We start from the raw sequence: 19,379 nt of genomic DNA, 5'->3' as shown, positions 1-19,379 counted from the left end.
TGGCAATAATTCCAGCTCTGAATTAAAAGATTCTTTTATGAGATATATAAATATCAAAGATTAGTTCAACAACACATATATCCAATGTTCCTAATCCAAAAGTATAAATGATGAGTCTGAGACATGAAAAGGCATGAATAAATACCTAAATAGTAATGAATCAAGAGGGTGGGAAGAACATGTCAAACCATAAATATGTGCTGAAGGGAAGGTTACATAAGATTGTGCTTACTAATCATTGAGACATCTACCAAATCAATGGGGTCAAAGACACACTGCAGAATTTACTTTGACCATCACAGGCACCGAAGCAGATGATGATGACGAATCTAGTTTTGTGTAACCTTGACCACTGAATTTTCTGGGACAGCCAGGCTAATCTATCAAAATTAAAACTTGAATCCCAAGTGCCTATTGAGCATCTGGGCTAGCCATTCCAAGGAAGAGGTAACTAGGAATGAGTGTGTATGTGAATTGTAACAGATAAAGCTTTATGCTCAATAAACTGGAAAATCATCCTATCACACAATCCACTAGAGATAAAAGTCAAAAATGAAACAATCTTTTTGGAACTTACATCCTACAAAAGGTACAGCATATAAGGGAGAAGAGATTCATATTTATCTTGTCTCCTCAGTGCATTAAGCACATAATAAGTGCTTAATAAATGCTTGTTAGTTGATCTGACCTATAAAAGTAATGTTATCTTTTGTTTCAAAATAAAGTTAACAGAACGCATCAACAACTACCAAAGCATGTACCTACTTTCATATCTCTATAAACAATGTTATATGAATGAGCTATATGAATGCATCAGGTGGACCACTGATTAAAAAGTGAGAAGGGTTGCAACAAGCTTTCACTCAAACAAATTCTGACAGAAAAAAATATCCAAATAAATGAGTGATATTAATGAGGTAATAAATGTAAAGCACTCTGCAAATCCAAAAGTACTAAATAAATGCTAGCTAAGTCACAGAATCCATTGGGAAAGTGAGTCTCCAAAAGAGGAATGATTCAAAGGGTAAATGAAGCATAAGGATGAAGATATTATTCACAATTTACAAACAGAAATTGAGGCTCAGAGATATCATAAGCCTCAACATATACTTTTAATACTACCAATTACAAAATATGTATCAGAGTATAAACCTGGAAGACTTATGATTCATCATTTTTAGAAATAAGTAATTCCCCAACAAACTCAGTTATCTATTTGGTGTTCAAATATCAATTGGAAGGATGATATACATAACAATAACAATAACAATAAATGGGAAAGGAAGAAAAAGATTTTCAGTTCAAAGATCTATAAAAAGCTAAAATTCTTACATTTAAAATATCTTAAAATAAAAACAGACTATAGACTTTTCTACCTCAACATACTTACAAAATCATTTTTATTTGCTCAAGATTGCTCAACTGTTCTCTGACCCCAACCTTTGATTGTTTTTCTCTTTTTTTCCCTTTGTTTCAATAAAAGTTAGCTGTTTCATTCTTTCTGCTCAGGTTCCTAACTTTCTTCTCCAGACGAATGAAGTCTCAGTGGAACCTCCCCTAGGTCTGTAGTTTTATTCTTCCATCAATTCAGATTGAAACCCTTTTCCATTCAGTTAATTCTTCGTCCTGTTTTTCACAAAAAACTCCAAAGAGCTCCCAGGTATACCAGAAACTTCCCTCTGTTTCCTTTTAATACACTGTGGCTACCAGAGCAATATTTGGGCTCTCTTGTTATCCTTCACACTATTCACACCACGAACTGAATCAGCAGTGTAGCAAAAGGCAGTGCCAAGTCATTTACAGATGAGTCATGTACTTCAGCCATCATCATGGGAATGAGTTTATAGCATGTAACAGGATTGAAGGAAGAGAAAGAGTAAACCCTAATGCCAATAGCAATAGACCAGGTGATGCTATATAGCCCTGTGGTAATTTCAATTGCTATATTATAGAAATTCAGATTTAGCTAAATTTTCAGTTTTCACAAAGAGTAGAGAACTACTACACTAAAAAGTTTCTCAGAAGTATTCCCAGTTGCCAACCTCTGAAAAGGGAGTAAGGCACTGTCTGTGGATATGTTCCAATCTCCTCCATATATTTTGTATTCTGATATAAATTTTAAAAAAAAGGGATACTTTCCCATAGGCAGGGGTATGTGAATTGTAACAGATAAAGCTTTGTGCTCAATAAACTGGAAAATCATCCTATCACACAGCAATCCACAATCTCCCTACCAAAGCCTAGGCTACATTTCTGATTCATCAAATGCTTGAGACTCTCCCTGAAAGCCACCACTTCTGGGCATGTGTAAAATTCCTAGTCATTATATACTTTATATATGACTGGATCACCTAAAACAGTGATTCCTGTCCTTAATGATGTCTTTCCTACCACTTCTAGTGTGCAAACCCTCATCAGTAATATGTTACTACTGCCTCCTTACATCTATCAAGAAAAAGTATACTGACTTTTAGGTAACCTGCAATTTAGTTTTTTCTGAGATTATGGTATTCAATGCTTTGCAGTAGTATAAGATATAGGCTGCTCAATATTAATTAGCTAATTTAGAAAGTAGTGGTAAAATAATCCACACTCATTTAAACAAATTCTGGCCTTGAACCTTACAGTTCATACCTCCAAACTCCCAAATTCCATTTTCACACAATCTTAAAGATTATTTTCCTTTCTAAAGAAATAGATAGATAGATAGATAGATAGATAGATAGATAGATAGATAGATATTTTTATATATGAACTTTAAGAGCAATTAGCAACTGGTCATTTAGTCAGCAGTAATTTAAATTGCCTTCGGGCAGGCACCATAAAATTAGATGACTTCTCCCTGGTCCCATGGCTATTATGAGTGAAGATAAGACTTGCTCCAATGTCTTCCTACTCCTAAGAAAGGCTCTTAACATGTGATACTTCTCTTGTATTATAAATACATTAAATAATGGGTCTTAAAACTTAAAACCAACTCCAATGACCAATAAAGGAGGAAAAACTAACAAAATGAATTCTTAGAAGATTTACAAGAGAAAACAATATAGTATTAAATGAAAGTTTCTGTTTTTAAGGAAAGTTATATTTTGGACATGGCCTCTAAATGGTATAAGTCTCTCGGTAATTATGCTTTTTCTCCACAAGGTATGGGTCTGTAGCTTTTAATAGTGTTGTTCCTTTCCCTCTGTCTCCACTTTTATTTTCATTTCTCATTCCTCCCTACATATTCCTTCCTTGCATCCTCGCCATGACCATCTAGAATTAGAGAGCTATACAAGATTTTTAAATGAGTTGGTACATTTGCCAATTTCCATATCAAAAAGGGAAGCAGAAAGGGAAAGAAAAGTCAAAGAACAACATTTATATGCATATTTTTTTAATTTATTTTTTAATCCTTACCTTCTGTCTTAGAAACATTACTCTGTATTGGTTCCAAGGAAGAAAAATGGTAAGAGCTAGGCACTGGAGGTTAAGTGACTTGCCCAGGGTCACAGAGCTAGGTAGTGTCTGTGGTCAAATTTGAACCCAGGACCTCCCATATCTAGGCCTGGCTCTCAACCCAAGGAACAACCCGGGCTGCCCCCAACATTTATATTTTTAAATAACAACTCATTCTATGGGCAGGCTAATGAAACAGTATAAGCTTCTAGTTAGGAAATTATCTGTTTGCCTGGGAGTGAAATGATCTCATTAGAAAGAATGCATTACAATGGAGACAAATTAGAAGCCTTCCCAATAAGATCTGGAGTGAACCAAGAATACCTATTATCACCTCGTTTATTTAACATTGCACTAAAAACACTAGCAGTAGCAATTAGAGAAGAAAAAGAAATTGAAAGTATTAAAATAGGAGGCAATGAGGAGGCCAAGCCTTCACTTTTTGCAGATGATATGATGGTCTACTTAATGAATCCTAGAGAATGAACTAGTGGAAATAATCAATAATTAGCAAAGTTGCAGGATACAAAATAAACATATATTTCTGACACATCCCAGCAGCAAGAGTTAAAAAGAGAAATTCCATTTAAAATCACCCTAGGCAATATAAAATACCTAGGACAAACACAGGAATTATATGAAGAAAACTTCAAAACACTTTCCACACAATTAAAACTAGATCTAAACAACTGGGAAAACATTGATTGCTCATGGAGATAGGACAAGCTAACAATAAAAATGACAATCCTGATTATAACAGACTTATAACACTTTTTCATGTGCTAAATATCTAATAATCAGAGAGATGTAAATCAAAACAACTCTGAGGTATCACCTCACACCTAGCGGATTGGCTAACATTACAGCAAAGGAAAGTAATGAATGCTGGAGGGGATGTGGCAAAGTAGGGACACTAATGCATGGCTGGTGGAGTTGTGAACTGATCCAACCATTCTGGAGGGCAATTTGGAACTATGCCCAAAGGGTGCTAAAAGACTATTTGCCCTTTGATCCAGCCATAGCACTGCTGGGCTTGTACCCCAAAGAGATAATAAGGAAAAAGACTTGTACAGGAATATTCATAGCTGTGCTCTTTGTGGTGGCAAAAAATTAGAAAATGAGGGGATGCCCTTCAATATGTTGGTGATGGAATACTATTGTGCTCAAAGGAATAACGAACTGGAGGAATTCCATGGGGACTGGAAAGACTTCCAGGAATTGATGCAGAGCAAAAGGGGCAGAACCTTAGAGAACCTTATAAACAGACATATAGACTTCTCTACTAGGAGCAATGCAATCATATAGGACAATTCTGAAGGACTTATGAGAAAGAACTTTATTCAAATCCAGAGGAATAACCATAGAAGTAGAAACACAGGAGAAAAACTGCTTGATCACATGGTTTGATAGGGATATAATTGGGGATATAGATGCTAAGTGATCACCCTAATGCAAATATTAATAATATAGAAATAAATCTTGACCAACGACACATGTAAAACCCAGTGGAATTGCAAGTCAGCTTCAGGAGGGGGTTAGCGGAGGGGAGGAAAATAACACAATTGTTGTAACCAAGGAAAAATGATCTAAATTGACTAATTAAATACATTTCTCATTCATATCAAGTAATTTCATTTCCAGGAAAAAATGTATTCACTTTCTTCAGATCATGAGATAGACTGTGGCCATCACTTCTAATCAAATATCCCCAACATAAAATATACCCACCATAGAACAAGTAATTTAAAATCAGGCTTAATACTTGAATTAGCTTTCCTAAATGTAAAGTCCTTGACTTTAAATTACTTTATTTTACGTCTATCAAATTACTTTAAATTCTGTCTAACTAAGGGACCACTGTTGGGATGGGTGGTAAAGCCTTTTGAAAGCCCAAAAAGATGTTGCCCCCAATAATACTACAGGTCTGGAGGCTTTGGGGCACTCTAATCCCTTAATTAGTAACAAACAACATTTTCAGCACAGCTTAACTACTTTAAAGTATATATCACTATTTCCTAATTTCAGGAGCAAATACTTAGCAGTCTAAAAAACTTGAGTCACATAAAATAACAAAACTTTAAAATCTATCAACTTAAGGTATGTACTTCTCATCCCAAACTCCAGCTCATTAATCCAAGTGGTCCGTGGTAAAGAAGTTTTTTTCTTGTGGTCAAAACCAATCCAAGAGTAATTTTTACATAACTCTATACAGGCCAAGCAATAGGGCTTACAGAAACTGGTAAAACAGAGAAAGGTTAGGTGCCAATCACACCACTTAGGTTTTCATTTTCCCCCTTTCTCCTAGTTTCCTTAATGTGACTACTGGAGATTCACAGTGCTGACAACCAGACCCAAGGAAGGATGGTTGGAAAAGTGGTAGTCCAAGATGCTGGGGAAGTATCTGTATCAAATCAAAGGGTCTTTGCTTTTTCCTAACTTGCAAAGTTATTAAAAGTTTATCCCTCACTATTGCCTGTGGAATTGTGTTCTTTCAAACCTGTGTTATATTTGATTTTTGAAAAAATGATAGGAATACCTTATATTTACTCTTCTCCTGAGTGAAATTTGGTAGAAATGCTACTAATAAGCCACTTAGACAATATTATGCCAAGATGGAATTCCATAGTGAACCACCCAATGAACTGAGCAGCTATTAGGCAGAAAATTATAAAGACAAAAGAAAAATGCAAAGATAAAACACATTTTTGTTTTCTTTTCCCTCTCAACAATCAGTCCAACAAAAACCTAGGAGAGTAAGAACAAAAGACCCTGCCAAATCACTCAGCACAATAGTGCAAAGGAAACAGCTAAATGACCTTTACTTTATCAGCTACTGCTTTAAAGAATTTATTCCCTGTCTGGTAAGCAATGGGAATTTTCAAGTTACATGTTAACTTAACCCTTACATATCAGATTGGGCACCTTCTGACAATGAAGTTTTGGCCAAGGAAATGGCTGGCTCTGAAATATTGCCAAGCAATGGACTAATTAACAAAAATATGTGATATTGGAGAAGTCATTTAACCCCAATTACTTAGCCCTTTGTGCTCTTCTGCCTTAGAACAGAAGGTAAGGGTTTTGTTGTTTTGTTTTGTTTTTTAAATTGAGCAATCAGGGAGCAGGTGGGTAGCTCAATGGAGTGAGAGTGAGGCCCAGAGATGAGAGGTCCTGGGTTCAAATTCGACCTCAGACACTTCCTAGCTGTGTCAACCTGGGCAAGTCACAATCCCCATTACTTAGTCCTGTACAGGAGAGATAATCCCTTATTACAGTCCTTACCACCCTTCTGCCTTAGAATCAATACTCAGTATTAATTCTAAGATGGAAGGTAAGTTTTTTAAAAAATAAGAAGAAATAAAGTGAGCAATCACAAAACAATGCTGAAACTAAACATTTTTCCTGTGTCCTAGAAAGAAAATCTCCAAATTATTTCATTGTACCTAAAGGTCACTAACTTAAAAATCATACAAATTCATACAAACAGCTTGGGTCTCTTTCAAAGACTATGGCTCTCTCTTCATTTTTATTCTTCAAAGCAGAGGCTGGTCTTGGCAATCATCACGGAAAATTGAAGAAGATGCTCCACAATGCTCTGTTCAGTGGATCCTGCTGCATTGTGGCATTGCTCAACATGTTGTGAAACCCATCCATTTCTAGGCAACCAACCAACCTCTTAATCAAGGTTCTCCTTGTTTTCTGCCCTCATTAAACAAGTAAAATCCTGCATTTGCCAAATTCTATTTATGTCTACTAAGAACTAAGCTAACTTTCTGATGGTTTTGCTAACATTAACTAACAGAAACTGCCTACCTTTCCTCTCACTTGAGTGATGGGAAGACAAACCACCCAATGTAAATGGGGTATCTAATGTTAAATTATGTGTCAACTGGGTTTTTTGGAAAACCCAATTTTGTCCCTGTCCCCTAAGGACTCACCCCAAGGCAAGTCCCAGACTAGCCCATTTCAGACTGAACAATAGACCTTAAAGTATTTAATAGCCCCAGTTCAGGTTTGACTAATAGACTTACCTACCACATTAGCCTGGATATAATACAAACCCCATTATGCTGTGATCTGGAGTATTTTGAAGGATAACTCAGAAAGAGGAAACGCTCATTATATTTTATCATTTTAAATTATAATTTTTTCTCTTAACTCATGAATAATGCAAGAACTTCATATTCTAATTTTTTTCAAGGTCCTAAAAACAAGTTAAAGAAGGTTTAATGCCAACACTTTTTTATTAAATATGTATTACTTTTATAGATAATTGTGAGAAACCACCTTCCAATATTTAATTATGTTCTCCTTCCTCTTCTATTCCTTCACCTCCCGATGTGGAAACATCATTTAAATCATCACCTTCACCTTCTTCCCACACACAAAAAAAAATCTTCACTACCATCCATACTTTTTTTATATATACATTTTTTGTTTGATATACATTTTTTAATCAAAGCACAAAGGCCTTGCTGGAGATTTTGTCCCAAGTGGTTTTGATCCAGTTCCCTAATACAATGACCAACAATTTCTTCATTTTTCCTGATGGAGTAAATTCATGGTTTCCAGCCAACATGCACTCATTTTATTCTTTCCTGAAATTGACATGGGCACTGTACCCCAGAAACCCAGGCGAACTATTGTCAGGGGAACTCCCTTGTTGTTTTTTCTGAGACTAAAAACACCCAATGACCCCACCTAGAGTCCTGAGATGACTATCTTCCTTTGATCATCCTCTAGATGGTCAGAAAGATGTACCTTCAGACCACACCTCGATCCTATCGGACATCTGTTTGTCCCCTAAAACTAAGGAATCTTTACGTCCCCAGGCCGACCCCAGTATGATCACCCCACCTCATGCCTGAGTGACTAACTGTTGTGATGAATGTATAAAATCCCCAGAACTGATGTCGTCTGGGGGACAGCCTCTCCATCCATGCTGTCCCCATGGAGGAACAGCCTTTCCTTTAATGCTGTCCTCCCAAGGAACTGCTCCCCATCTTGCTATTCTACCTTGATATCCTCCTGACCACTCTTAACATTACTTTCTAAATTAATAAATCTCTTTTGTTTTTAAGCTAAATTTTGGAGTCATTGCATGCTTGCAAAAGGCATCCTTCCCGAACTCAAAAGGGTATCCTTCCATGCCCATAACAAAATGATCTCTGAATGGCTTATTAATTACTATACCTAATACTTGTAATTGCAATGTCATTCCTCCCAGAATAACAGCTAAGTCCATGGGCACATTAAGTAGAGCATTCCTCTCTGACACAGTAACACACCCTAAGCCAACCCTAGACAACTTTCAACCAGTCTAATACAAGTTCTTCATTCATCCATCCCTTTTCCTGCATAGGAAAGATCACTCCTGAAGGTAACTTTTCATTAGGTAATGTTTTACACCTTAAAATTACATAAGGAGTCAGTTTTCACCTGTCAGCTGTGACTGCAAGCAGCATAGTCATTCCAGTTTTCTCATTTCTAGCAGTTTTATAATCAACACTGATTTAGTGCCTTTAGTATTAAGGGTGTCATTTGACAAAATATGAAAACAGGATTTTGGTTGGCATTTCTCATTTGTCCCAGATCACCATGCTTCTTATGTATGCTAAGGTGCACAATACACAATTTATGGTTTCAAAGCAGTTAGTGCTCAAATATAGTACAAATGCAACTTTCAAAGGTACATGGAGAGGGGGGTGGGGGTGTACTAGTAGTTTCTCCCACTGTATCAATGTGCTCCCTTGGCTGGATATTTCCCTTTTATATCCATTGTAAAGCATCAGCCTCTCCCAGATGATCCTGTCTTGGACTTCTCATTTCCTCATAGCATGGTAATGTCAATCAATCATACTTCCCAGTCCTCAGTTCCCCATACGGTATATTAAAGTTCCCACAGTTCTATTGTTCTTTGGAGAATCTTCTAGCCCATTGATTCCTCCAAGAGATATTGTCCCCAGAGCCCCACCGGGCTCTGATTTTGGCTCTCTATATTTTGGCTCAACTCTGTGAGAGTGGCCAATTGCATTGGCCCTATCTCTTTCGTGATTAAAGACTTGGTTTTTCTGACTACTTTAGTAGTTCTCTGTTTTTCCAAGTTGACAGAAGAAAAGAATTGGTTTTTTAAAAATCTGTTTCTGAACATCTGGATGTTATTAGACTTGAAATGATTTCTTGATCTCTGTGCAAGAGGTAAACTATTCCTAGCCTGATGTCAGTAAACTTAAATTTTAGTGAATATCTCTAAAAATCTGATATAAAAAAAATTTTTTAATAGAAAATAAACACAAGTGGCATCCAAATACTCTTAAATTTTTAAAACTTTTGCTAATATATATTTTTGGCATTTTACTTGCATTAATTATTTCTGGAGGATTCATTATATGCCCACCACTCTGCTGAGTATTATTGGTCCAAAAAATACATAAAATGAGTCCTGTTCACAAGGAGCTTACCATTAACTTTTAGCAGTTAAATAGGAAAGGACACTTTGTCCAAATTGACTTTTTCTTTTCACCAATGTTCATTAATGGCATGCAATGATTCTTATATGGTGAATACTTTATCATAAGCATAGTTAGAACAATAATGATTTTCATTTTAAATAACAGGGTAGAGGAGCAGAAGAAAGCAAATAAGAATGACGAAAACAAGAGAGGGCAAGGAAGGAAAAAATAAGTCACATATTTCTCTGTAACATTCAATTTCTATTACAAACAGATAAAGAAAGGGGCCATCTTTAAAAGTAGGGCAAGAAGTAGGATTTGCTTAAGTGTTTTTAAAACCCTGGATTTAACCTAAATGGGAATAGAAACATATTAACAAATAGGAACATTTAAACAAGTTACTTTACTCTTTAACTGAGTGAGGCAGGCTAGAATCTAGGAACAGAAATCAGGAGGCCTAAATTCTAAGCCTGGCTCAGTCCTCCTACCACCATTCTACCCGACTCAATTCCTTGATGCCTCCCTCCAACCCTACCTCTTCCCCAAGATGGGTCACACCTAACAAGATCAGTAACCAAGCTGGGCTCTGATTTCTTTAACTCTAAACCAAATCCTTTAAGTTCCAGAATTTTGAGTCTATACTTTTTAATTTTTTTAAAGACATTTTTCCATGTTTACATGATTCATTTTTTCCCTCCCTTTTCCCTCCCTCTCCCAGAGACAACAAGCAATTTCACAGGATTGTACAATGCTGTCACTTGATATCTATTTCCATATTATTCATTTTTGCTATAGAGCAATCTTTAAGGCCTAAACCTCACATATCCATATATATATGTGATAAGAGATGCCATGCTTTATTCATTTATTCATTCATTTCTTTACTTATTTTTGTTTGGGGAAATTTATTTAATTAATTAATTTAGGATATTAATTGATTTAATTTAATTCATTAATTTAATGGTTACAAGATTCACCTTCTTTCCTTCCCCTCTCCTCCCCCTCCCCCCCCATAGCAATTCCACTGGGTATATGTTTTCTTTTTCATTTCTACTCCCATAATTCTCTCTCAATGTGGATTGTTTATTTGTGGTTTGTTTCTTGTTTTCCAGAAGTGTTCTGGCTTTTGCTCTGCTCCTAGTACATAAGTCCACTGCATTGGATTATTCCACAATGTTTTACTTTCTGTGTACAATGTTCTTCTGGTTCTACTCATTTTACTCTGCATCAGTTCATTGAGGTTCTCCTAGTTTATATGGAAAGCCTTCAGGTCATTAATCCTTATAGCACAATAGTATTCCATTACCATCATATACCACAATTTGTTCAGTCATTCCTCAAATGATGGGCATCCCCTCATTTTCCGGTATTTGACCATCACAAAGAGTGCAGCTATGAATATTTTTGTTCAAGTATTTTTCCTTATCTCACTGGGATACAAACCCAGCACTGCTATGGCTAGATCATTCTTTTAAAGTCCTTTGGGCATAATTGCAAATTGCCCTCCAGAATGGCTGGATTAATTCACAACTCCACCAGCAATGCATTAGTGTCCCAATTTTGCCACATCCCCTACAACATTTATTATTTTCCTTTACTGTCATATTGGCCAATCTGCTAGGTGTGAGGTAGTACCTCAGAGTTGTTTTGATTTGCATTTCTCTAATCAGGAGGAATTTAGAACACTTTTATTGATAGTTTTGACTTTATCTGAAAACTAAAAAAAAATTTTTTTAAAATCATGTCCCTAGACCATTTCTCAGTTGAGGAATGGCTTAATTTTTTGTACAATTTCTGACTCTATATTTGATTTTTCCTGTTACTATACAGATGTTTTGCACGTTGTTTAAATGTACTTTTTTCCTTTTTTCCCCAAGATGTACTTATTTTGAGAAAAAGTATTAAAGTCATAAACACTGCAAGCTCCTAAATATCAAACATATGATGTATTACAAATAGTACTTGTTTATTCTTTAGCAATATTTATGGTGGTATTAACACAATTGGCTCATCAAAGAATTCACTAAGGGTTTAAAAAAACAACAAAAAAGTCAATTTTATGTCACATCGAAGTTTACAAAGCACTTTAAGGATATTATCTCTTTTGAGGTATTTCTGTTTTGCAGATAAGGAAACTTGGAGTCAAAGATATTAAGCGATTATTCCATAGTTATACAGCCAATATTAAGATTTGGAGAGAAGATCCAAACCCAGGGGTTAAGTCAAGTAAACTTGTGATTCTACACTACCCTGTTATAGATTTCTTTAGGCAGGCTGAAAAGCAAGCTAAACCAGTTTCACGCATAAAAATTAATTGTACAGGCAGATCCTGATCAGCGCCCCCCCCAAAAGGAATCCCATGAAGTAGTAGAATGTATTTGAATTTGTACTATTTCGAATATAATCATGTAAAATATGGTCACTTGTTCCAGACCAGTAGAATGCAAATTCCAATAACTGACCAATTTCTTGGGATTTAGTTTTCAAAATAACCAGGACCAAGTTGTATTTTCAGATCAACTACAAAGAGATTTTTTTTTTTAATTAAGAAAAATGTCTCATTATTCATAGCTAAAGTCCCCAAAGCTTATTTTCCCCCTCCAAATCCTGAATTTAGAACTCAGGGTTAACACCTTCCATCCAAAATCAGTTTCTTTTATCCTACTCCCATTATTCTGATGGCCAAGTTTGTGCCCATAACATCACACCACTGGCACCACCCATTCTCTGCTTTCTGGCAGCCTACAATTAAAAATCCTTCCAATAGCCTTTGGGGATCTGCTGAGCCTAAGACAAAGAAGTTTTTGGAGTTCCCAACTATGCTAATACAGAAATGCCAGGCAATCAAGCACCCAGACCATCACATCTAAATAACTTCTAAAAAACTTTGGGAGATTTATTTAGCAAAAAAATCAAGTAAATGAGCATACAAATAAATATGTAAAAATGTAAAAGTTGATACAAATTTATTCTTAGCATTAAAGATATATGTAGGGCTGGTTTCTATGTACTTCTTTCCCAAGTCCTTTTCTGAACTTAAATTATCTCCTAGCCCAAATTCTCTATCTGAGGCAAAAATTTAGTCAAGAACTACCTGGGAAAATTAAGGTTCTCTTTTAAAGAAAGAAAAACAAAAAAAGAAGAAGCTCAGTATAAAAAATGTTGCTCAACAAATGAGAGCCAAGTGTAAGTTTGTGTTGTAATAATTTCCAGAAATGTGATGCAACACAAAGGATTATACTAGATACATATTTATTGATGCAAAGGAAATCAAACACTGGCTAACCAATATTAGGTTGAAATTAGTCAATATAAAACAAACAAAAAGGTTTTTGACATGCATTGCTTTCTGAGATCATTTAAAAAGCTTGAAACCATGGGAGATCAGTAGTAATAATAGGTTTGTGGAAAAAATATCTTACGGAAATCATGCATTCCATTTAGAATAAAATTTCAAATGAAATTGTACAAAGGCTTTCCAGTAGCAAGAAGCAGGACCAATTTCTAAGGCAATGAGTAAGACAGCATCAGTGTCATCAGGCCTGGTCCTCATAATGTGCTTGGTTCTTGGTATAGCACATTCCATTCTAAGTTTTCAGCATTTTCCCCCCTCTAGCCTATTTTTCACATTATATACAAAGGTTCTCATACTTACTTATCAAGGAAATTCTTGTCCACAACTGCAGAAATGTCAAGAAGAGGATTTCCCATTCCAAAAAGAATATTTTCCCTGAAAAGGATGCACAGTCACAAATTAGACAATTGTATACTAGTTAATCTAACAATAAAACAGTTAATTAGATTTAGAACTGGCTGAAGTTTCTTCAGTGACCCAAGTAGTCACTGAAGGCTAGGGCTGACTTGGAAAAAGGTCTTCAGTGGAGTGCCCTGGAGATCTATGCTTGGCTTAGTAAAGCCTCACATTTTTATCAGTTACTTGGAAGCAGTATTAGCTGATACTCTTATCAAATCTGCCTCAGACAAGAGAGGTGGTAGAAAAAATTCACTGGATAACAGAAAGGATTATAGAGATAATTGTGCATGAAAACAGTAAACCAGACAATTTGGCTGGACCCAGGAATAGGTGAATGCTGGTCTTAGAGATTGGAGCCAGGTTCTAAAGAAATCAGACTGGTTCTCTTTGGCCCAAGAATACAGAAAAAGAACAATATCTTAAAAGTTATAAATAGGGAGATTTAGGCTTGACAAAGAAGCAATTTAAACATTTGAAAATCTACTAACTTTTCCTCAAATTTTCATAGAATTTCATAAAGCATGTTATGAAGGAGAAGGAACAAAGGCATGAATTAATGCAGTTGGAATTCTGTGTAATGAAACTGTCCACAAGATAAGAGCTTTATTAAACACAAGGTGACTCAGACTGACTGAAGAAAGAATGAGAGAGATTTTGCTAACATATTTCTGACTACATGAACACAGATGTTTTCAGAAATACAAGTGAATAAGCAAAACTGTAATATGCATAACATAGATCGAGATAAAATAGAGAAGGTAAGGAGTGAAGAGAAAGAGAAAGAGAAGAGGAGGGGGAGGAAGGGACAAGGGAAAGAAGCATTTATTAAGTGCCTAAGAGAAACCCCACTTTTCAAGGAACATACATAAGCGGGGGAGCACAGGGGGAAAGAAGGGAAAGAAACTGGAAGAATGGAGGCTGGCAAGGAAATTAAGATGTCAGGACAGTGACTAGAGCTAGGAGTGCAGTGATCATGGCTGGGATCCCGACTGAACTGGCAGGAGTCACATATCTAAAGCAGGGCGACTTCTCCAGAATGGGAAGATTTAGAAAAAGGTCAGGAACTAGGAAAAGAGTAATGTTTGCCCAATGATCACTCTCTCCAACTGCCCATACTCCCCATTCAAAGCTTCCAAATCAAGGGAATGGGTGCAAAGGAACCTCTCAGGAACTTACTAAGCTTTTATAAGACTCTATGTCTGTGCCCAAGAGCTAACTCTATGTGGAACCGGAATACCAGTACAAATTGCTGGAAATATAGCTCAAATTATAGAAATCTATTGCTACATCAATGAAGGAAATGAAAAAAAATTAGAAGAATAAAATTTAAAAATGGTAAAACATATTGCTAGAGTATGAGATAATTTATTCATATGTGAACTATACAACAAAGTCAATCAGTTAAGAAATGACACTAATAACCACTGCTGGGTATTTGTGCACTTTTGCTTCATTCCAGCAACAGCCCATCACTACTGCAGGCTCAACCATACAAAGCACGTGTGCTCATTAAAGTCAACATATAATACAATGCCACTGGTCACAAGATCGTCCAGCTCTTAGATTTGAGGATTTTTCCTAGTTAAAAAGAATTATGGCTTCTAAAAGAAAACATTTAAAATTTAAGAAAAATATAATCTCTCAATTATCCACAATTAGGAAGAGACATGAATATATCAAAGTCAAATAAACAAGAGGTTCTTAAACTGGGGTTTGTAAATAGAATTTAGGGAGCCAATAAACTTGGATGGGGGAAAAGTTACATATTTCACTTTTGCTCACATTTGATTTCCTTTGTGATGGTATTGTACTTGATGCATTTAAAAACAAGATTCTTAGAAGTTTGTAAACTTCACCAAACAGTCTTTGAAAGAGAAAAGGTTAAGAAACCCTGTGATGTATTCTATCATCGAATCACATGATTTCAAATTTGGAAGAGATACTATACTAGTAGCCATCCTTTTCAAAATACGCAAAAAAGAAATCTTACACAACTAAATAATTATTCCACCTTTCCCTGAAGACAAGAGGGAGAATTACTCCCTTCCAACATTCTGATTCTGAATAGTTCTGGGTGTTACATGGTTTTTTCTTGACATTTAACCTAAATTCAGCTTTCCTACTCTTCCTTCCTTCCTTCACTGGACACTTCCAGAATGTCAATACCTTCACCAAAAAGAAATATGTAGAACACAATACTCTGTATTTGGTATGACCACATCAGAGCACAGTGACTACCTCTGTATTTTTTTTTCCCTATAAACTATGCTTCTCTTACTGAACCTCAAGGGAGCAGTCATTTCATGAACTACCACATCACACTGTTCAATTTCTAACTTGCACAGGTGAAGAAACCCTCATTTAAAACTTTAAGTTAATGATTTTTATTTTTAATTTTGTTTAGTCAATTTAGAACATTATTCCTTGGTTATAAGAATAATATTCTTTCCCTTCCTCCACTCCCCCTTCCTGTAGACAAAGTGCAATTCCACTGGGTATTTACATGTGTCCTTGATCAGAACCTAGTTCCATGTTGATGTTTACACTAGGGTGATTATTTAGAATCTACAACCTCAATCATATCCCCCTGGATCCCTGTGATCATGCAGTTGTTTTTCTTCTGTGTTTGTGATTCCCACAGTTCTTCTTCTGAACGTAAATAGTGTTCTTTCTCATAAGTCCCTCAGAATTGTCCTGGATCACTGCATTGCCACTAATGGAGAAGTCCATTACATTCGATTATACCACAGTGTATCAGTCTCTATATACAATGTTCTCCTGGTTCTGCTCCACTCACTCTGCATCCATTCCTGGAGGTCATTCCAGTTCACATGGAATTCCTCCAGTTCATTATTCCTTTCAGCACAATGGTATTCCATCACTAACATACACCACAATTTGTTCAATCATTCCCCAATTGAAGGGCATCACATCATTTTCCAATTTTTTGCTACCACAAAGAGCACAGCTATGAATATTCTTGTAAGTCTTTGGGGTTCAAACCCAGCAGGGCTATGGCTGAGTCAAAGGGCAGACAGTCTTCTAAGCACCCTTTGGCCATAGTTCCAAATTGCCCTCCAAAATGGTTGGATCAATTCACAACTCGATCAGCAATGCATTAACTTCCCGACTTTGCCACATCCCCTCCAACATTCATTACTTCCCTTTACTGTCATGTTAGCCAATCTGCTAGGTGTGAGGTGATACCTCAGAGTTGATTTGATTTGCATTTCTCTGATTATAAGAGATTTAGAACACTTTTTCATGTGCTTATTAAGTTTTGATTTCTTTATGTGAAAATTGCCTATTCATGTCCCTTGCCCATTTATAAATTGGGGAATGGCTTGATTTTTTGTACAATTGATTTAGCTCTTTATAAATTTGAGTAATTAAGACTTTTGTCAGGTTTTTGTTATAAAGATTTTTTTCCCAATTTGTTGCTTACCTTCTAATTTTGGTTGCATTGGTTTTATTTATACAAAACCTCTTTAATATAATCAAAATTATTTATTAAATATTTTGTGATTTTTTTCTAACTCTTCCTTGGTCTTAAAATCTTCCCTTACCCAAAGATCTGACAAGTATACTATTCTGTGTTCACCTAATTTACTTATAGTTTACTTCTTTATATTCCAAACATTCACCCATTCTGAGTTTATCTTGGTGTAGGGTGTGAGATGTTGATCCAAACCTAATCTCTCCCATACTGCCTTCCAATTTTCCCAGCAGTTTTTATCAAGTAGTGGATTTTTGTCCCAAAAGCTGGGATCTTTGGGTTTATCACAGACTGTCTTGCTAAGGTCATTTACCTCCACTCTATACCACTGATCCTCCTTCTTGTCTCTTAGACAGTACCATATTGTTTTGATGACCACTGTTTTATAATATAGTTTGAGATCTGCTACTGCTAGGCCCCCTTCCTTCGTATTTTTTTTTCATTATTTCCCTGGTAAGTTAATGATTTTTTAAAATTTCCTATCTCAAATATTTTTTCTAAGACTGTTAAGATTAGTCGAGGGTTCCTAAAAATACACTGAACAGGAAATAAATCAAGGCAAGTGGTACAAGAATATTCAATGAAACAAAGAAAACTGATTTAAGAATAAATATTATCTGTACTTAATAATGATGTATGGATAACTGTGAGCTGTATGAATACAAAGTTTACCAACAATTTAACAAATATAAATGTGTCACAATTTTTTAAAATCAATAAGCACTATATCAATAATATTCAATTCCTATAACCTACTAGTACTTTGAGGAAGGTGACAAGTCAGGTAAAAAGCATTTATTTATTGAGCAATTAATAAGTATCAATCATTACTCTAAGCATTGATGGTCCTGAGAAAGCCAAAAAAGTCCCTGCCCTCAAGAAGGTCACATTCTCATGGAGAAAACATGCAAAAAATTGTACACAGGAAATTTCAGAAGAAAGGCACTAGGAGACAATGATCAGAAAAAGATTTCTCCAGAAAGGATTTGGAAAACAAAAACCAGCTGCAGTGAAAATAAGGACTTTAACCCCAAGGTAACTTTAAAAATTAACTGTAATAGACACCCGGTCACCCTTGCCTATGTCACAATCTTGTAACAAAGTAACACGGATTTCTACATTCTACTTTAGAAAAGAACACAGAATACAAAGATCATCTACTTCATCTCACTCATTAATTTATACATAAACAGGTTACGGTTATCTAATGAGATTAAGAACTGGCCCAAAATTACAAAGGCCATAGCTAAGTGGCAGGTCTGGAACTCAAATTCAAGTCCCTAGAAACTCAATTCCAAATCTGATGTTCCTTCTCCCATATAACATAAGCTTAGTTTCTGGGTGTTATTAAGGTTCCACAACATAGAGGAGACCAAGTTTAAAATTTCATGAATAAAACTAAAATATCTTGCATTTACAAACTAAGTATTAACTAGGAATATTATCATTTGTAACTACTAGTAATAAACATTCTATAATAAAAATACTGCATTTACTAATCAACCTTTTAATCAAATAATTTTAGCTGTGAAAAACGAATGACCCTTATAAGTCATTAAAGTATTAAGTCAATTAAATTGTTCACTTTGTCAAAAGAAAATAAGATGTAACACAATTTTATAGAGGCCCAAAATTTCAGGATAAAGATATAATTTTCCATTTATGAAGACTGAAATTTATACAAAAAGATAGCATTTTCCAATAGTTTTTCTCTAAGCAGCAAGCTCACTTAGAGCACTTAAAAAGACTCAATTTTTCAAATAAAATGTCTATTGTATAAACTAAGGGAAACAGGTATATAATTCAATTATGACTACAACAAAAATCTGCCAACAAAAATGATTTCTAAGTTTAGTCAACACATTACAGATTTCAAACAATATTTAAAATAAAACAACCTGAATAGTATTTGGGAAATCCAAGTGGAGATCAAATTCTAGGAAACAGTATAATTCAAAGCATTGAAAAACAAATTATCCTGTAGGGACCACTAAAGCAGGAACATTAATCTTTTGCACAAATCTAACTCAAGGGAAGAAGACAGCTCAAACCATAAAAGCTCTGGGCCTAGGAAAATGTAAATTCAAATATGGCCTCAGATACTTACTGGCTATGTGACCATAGGCAAGTCACTTAACACTGTTTACCTCGGTTTCCTCATCTGTAAAATGAGCTGTAGAAGAAAATGTCAAAATATTCCAGGATCTTTGCCAAGAAAACCTCAACAGGAAGAGTGGGA

At 35.5% G+C, this 19,379-nt stretch overlaps 1 protein-coding gene across 2 annotated transcripts in view; it reads right to left on the bottom strand.

The window, feature by feature from the left end:
* The window catches only part of ADK (adenosine kinase), a 645,392-nt gene that overhangs the window by 553,390 nt on the left and 72,623 nt on the right, over positions 1 to 19,379 (bottom strand). For both annotated transcript variants that reach the window (XM_007478433.2, XM_007478434.3), the window contains exon 2: positions 13,546 to 13,620. In XM_007478433.2, the coding sequence (XP_007478495.2) occupies positions 13,546 to 13,620 (75 nt within the window). The remainder of the gene's footprint in view (positions 1 to 13,545; positions 13,621 to 19,379) is intronic.

This window comes from Monodelphis domestica, chromosome 1, assembly GCF_027887165.1.
Source record: "Monodelphis domestica isolate mMonDom1 chromosome 1, mMonDom1.pri, whole genome shotgun sequence".
Taxonomy (NCBI): domain Eukaryota; kingdom Metazoa; phylum Chordata; class Mammalia; order Didelphimorphia; family Didelphidae; genus Monodelphis; species Monodelphis domestica.
This window is presented reverse-complemented; position numbering and strand designations above follow the sequence as displayed.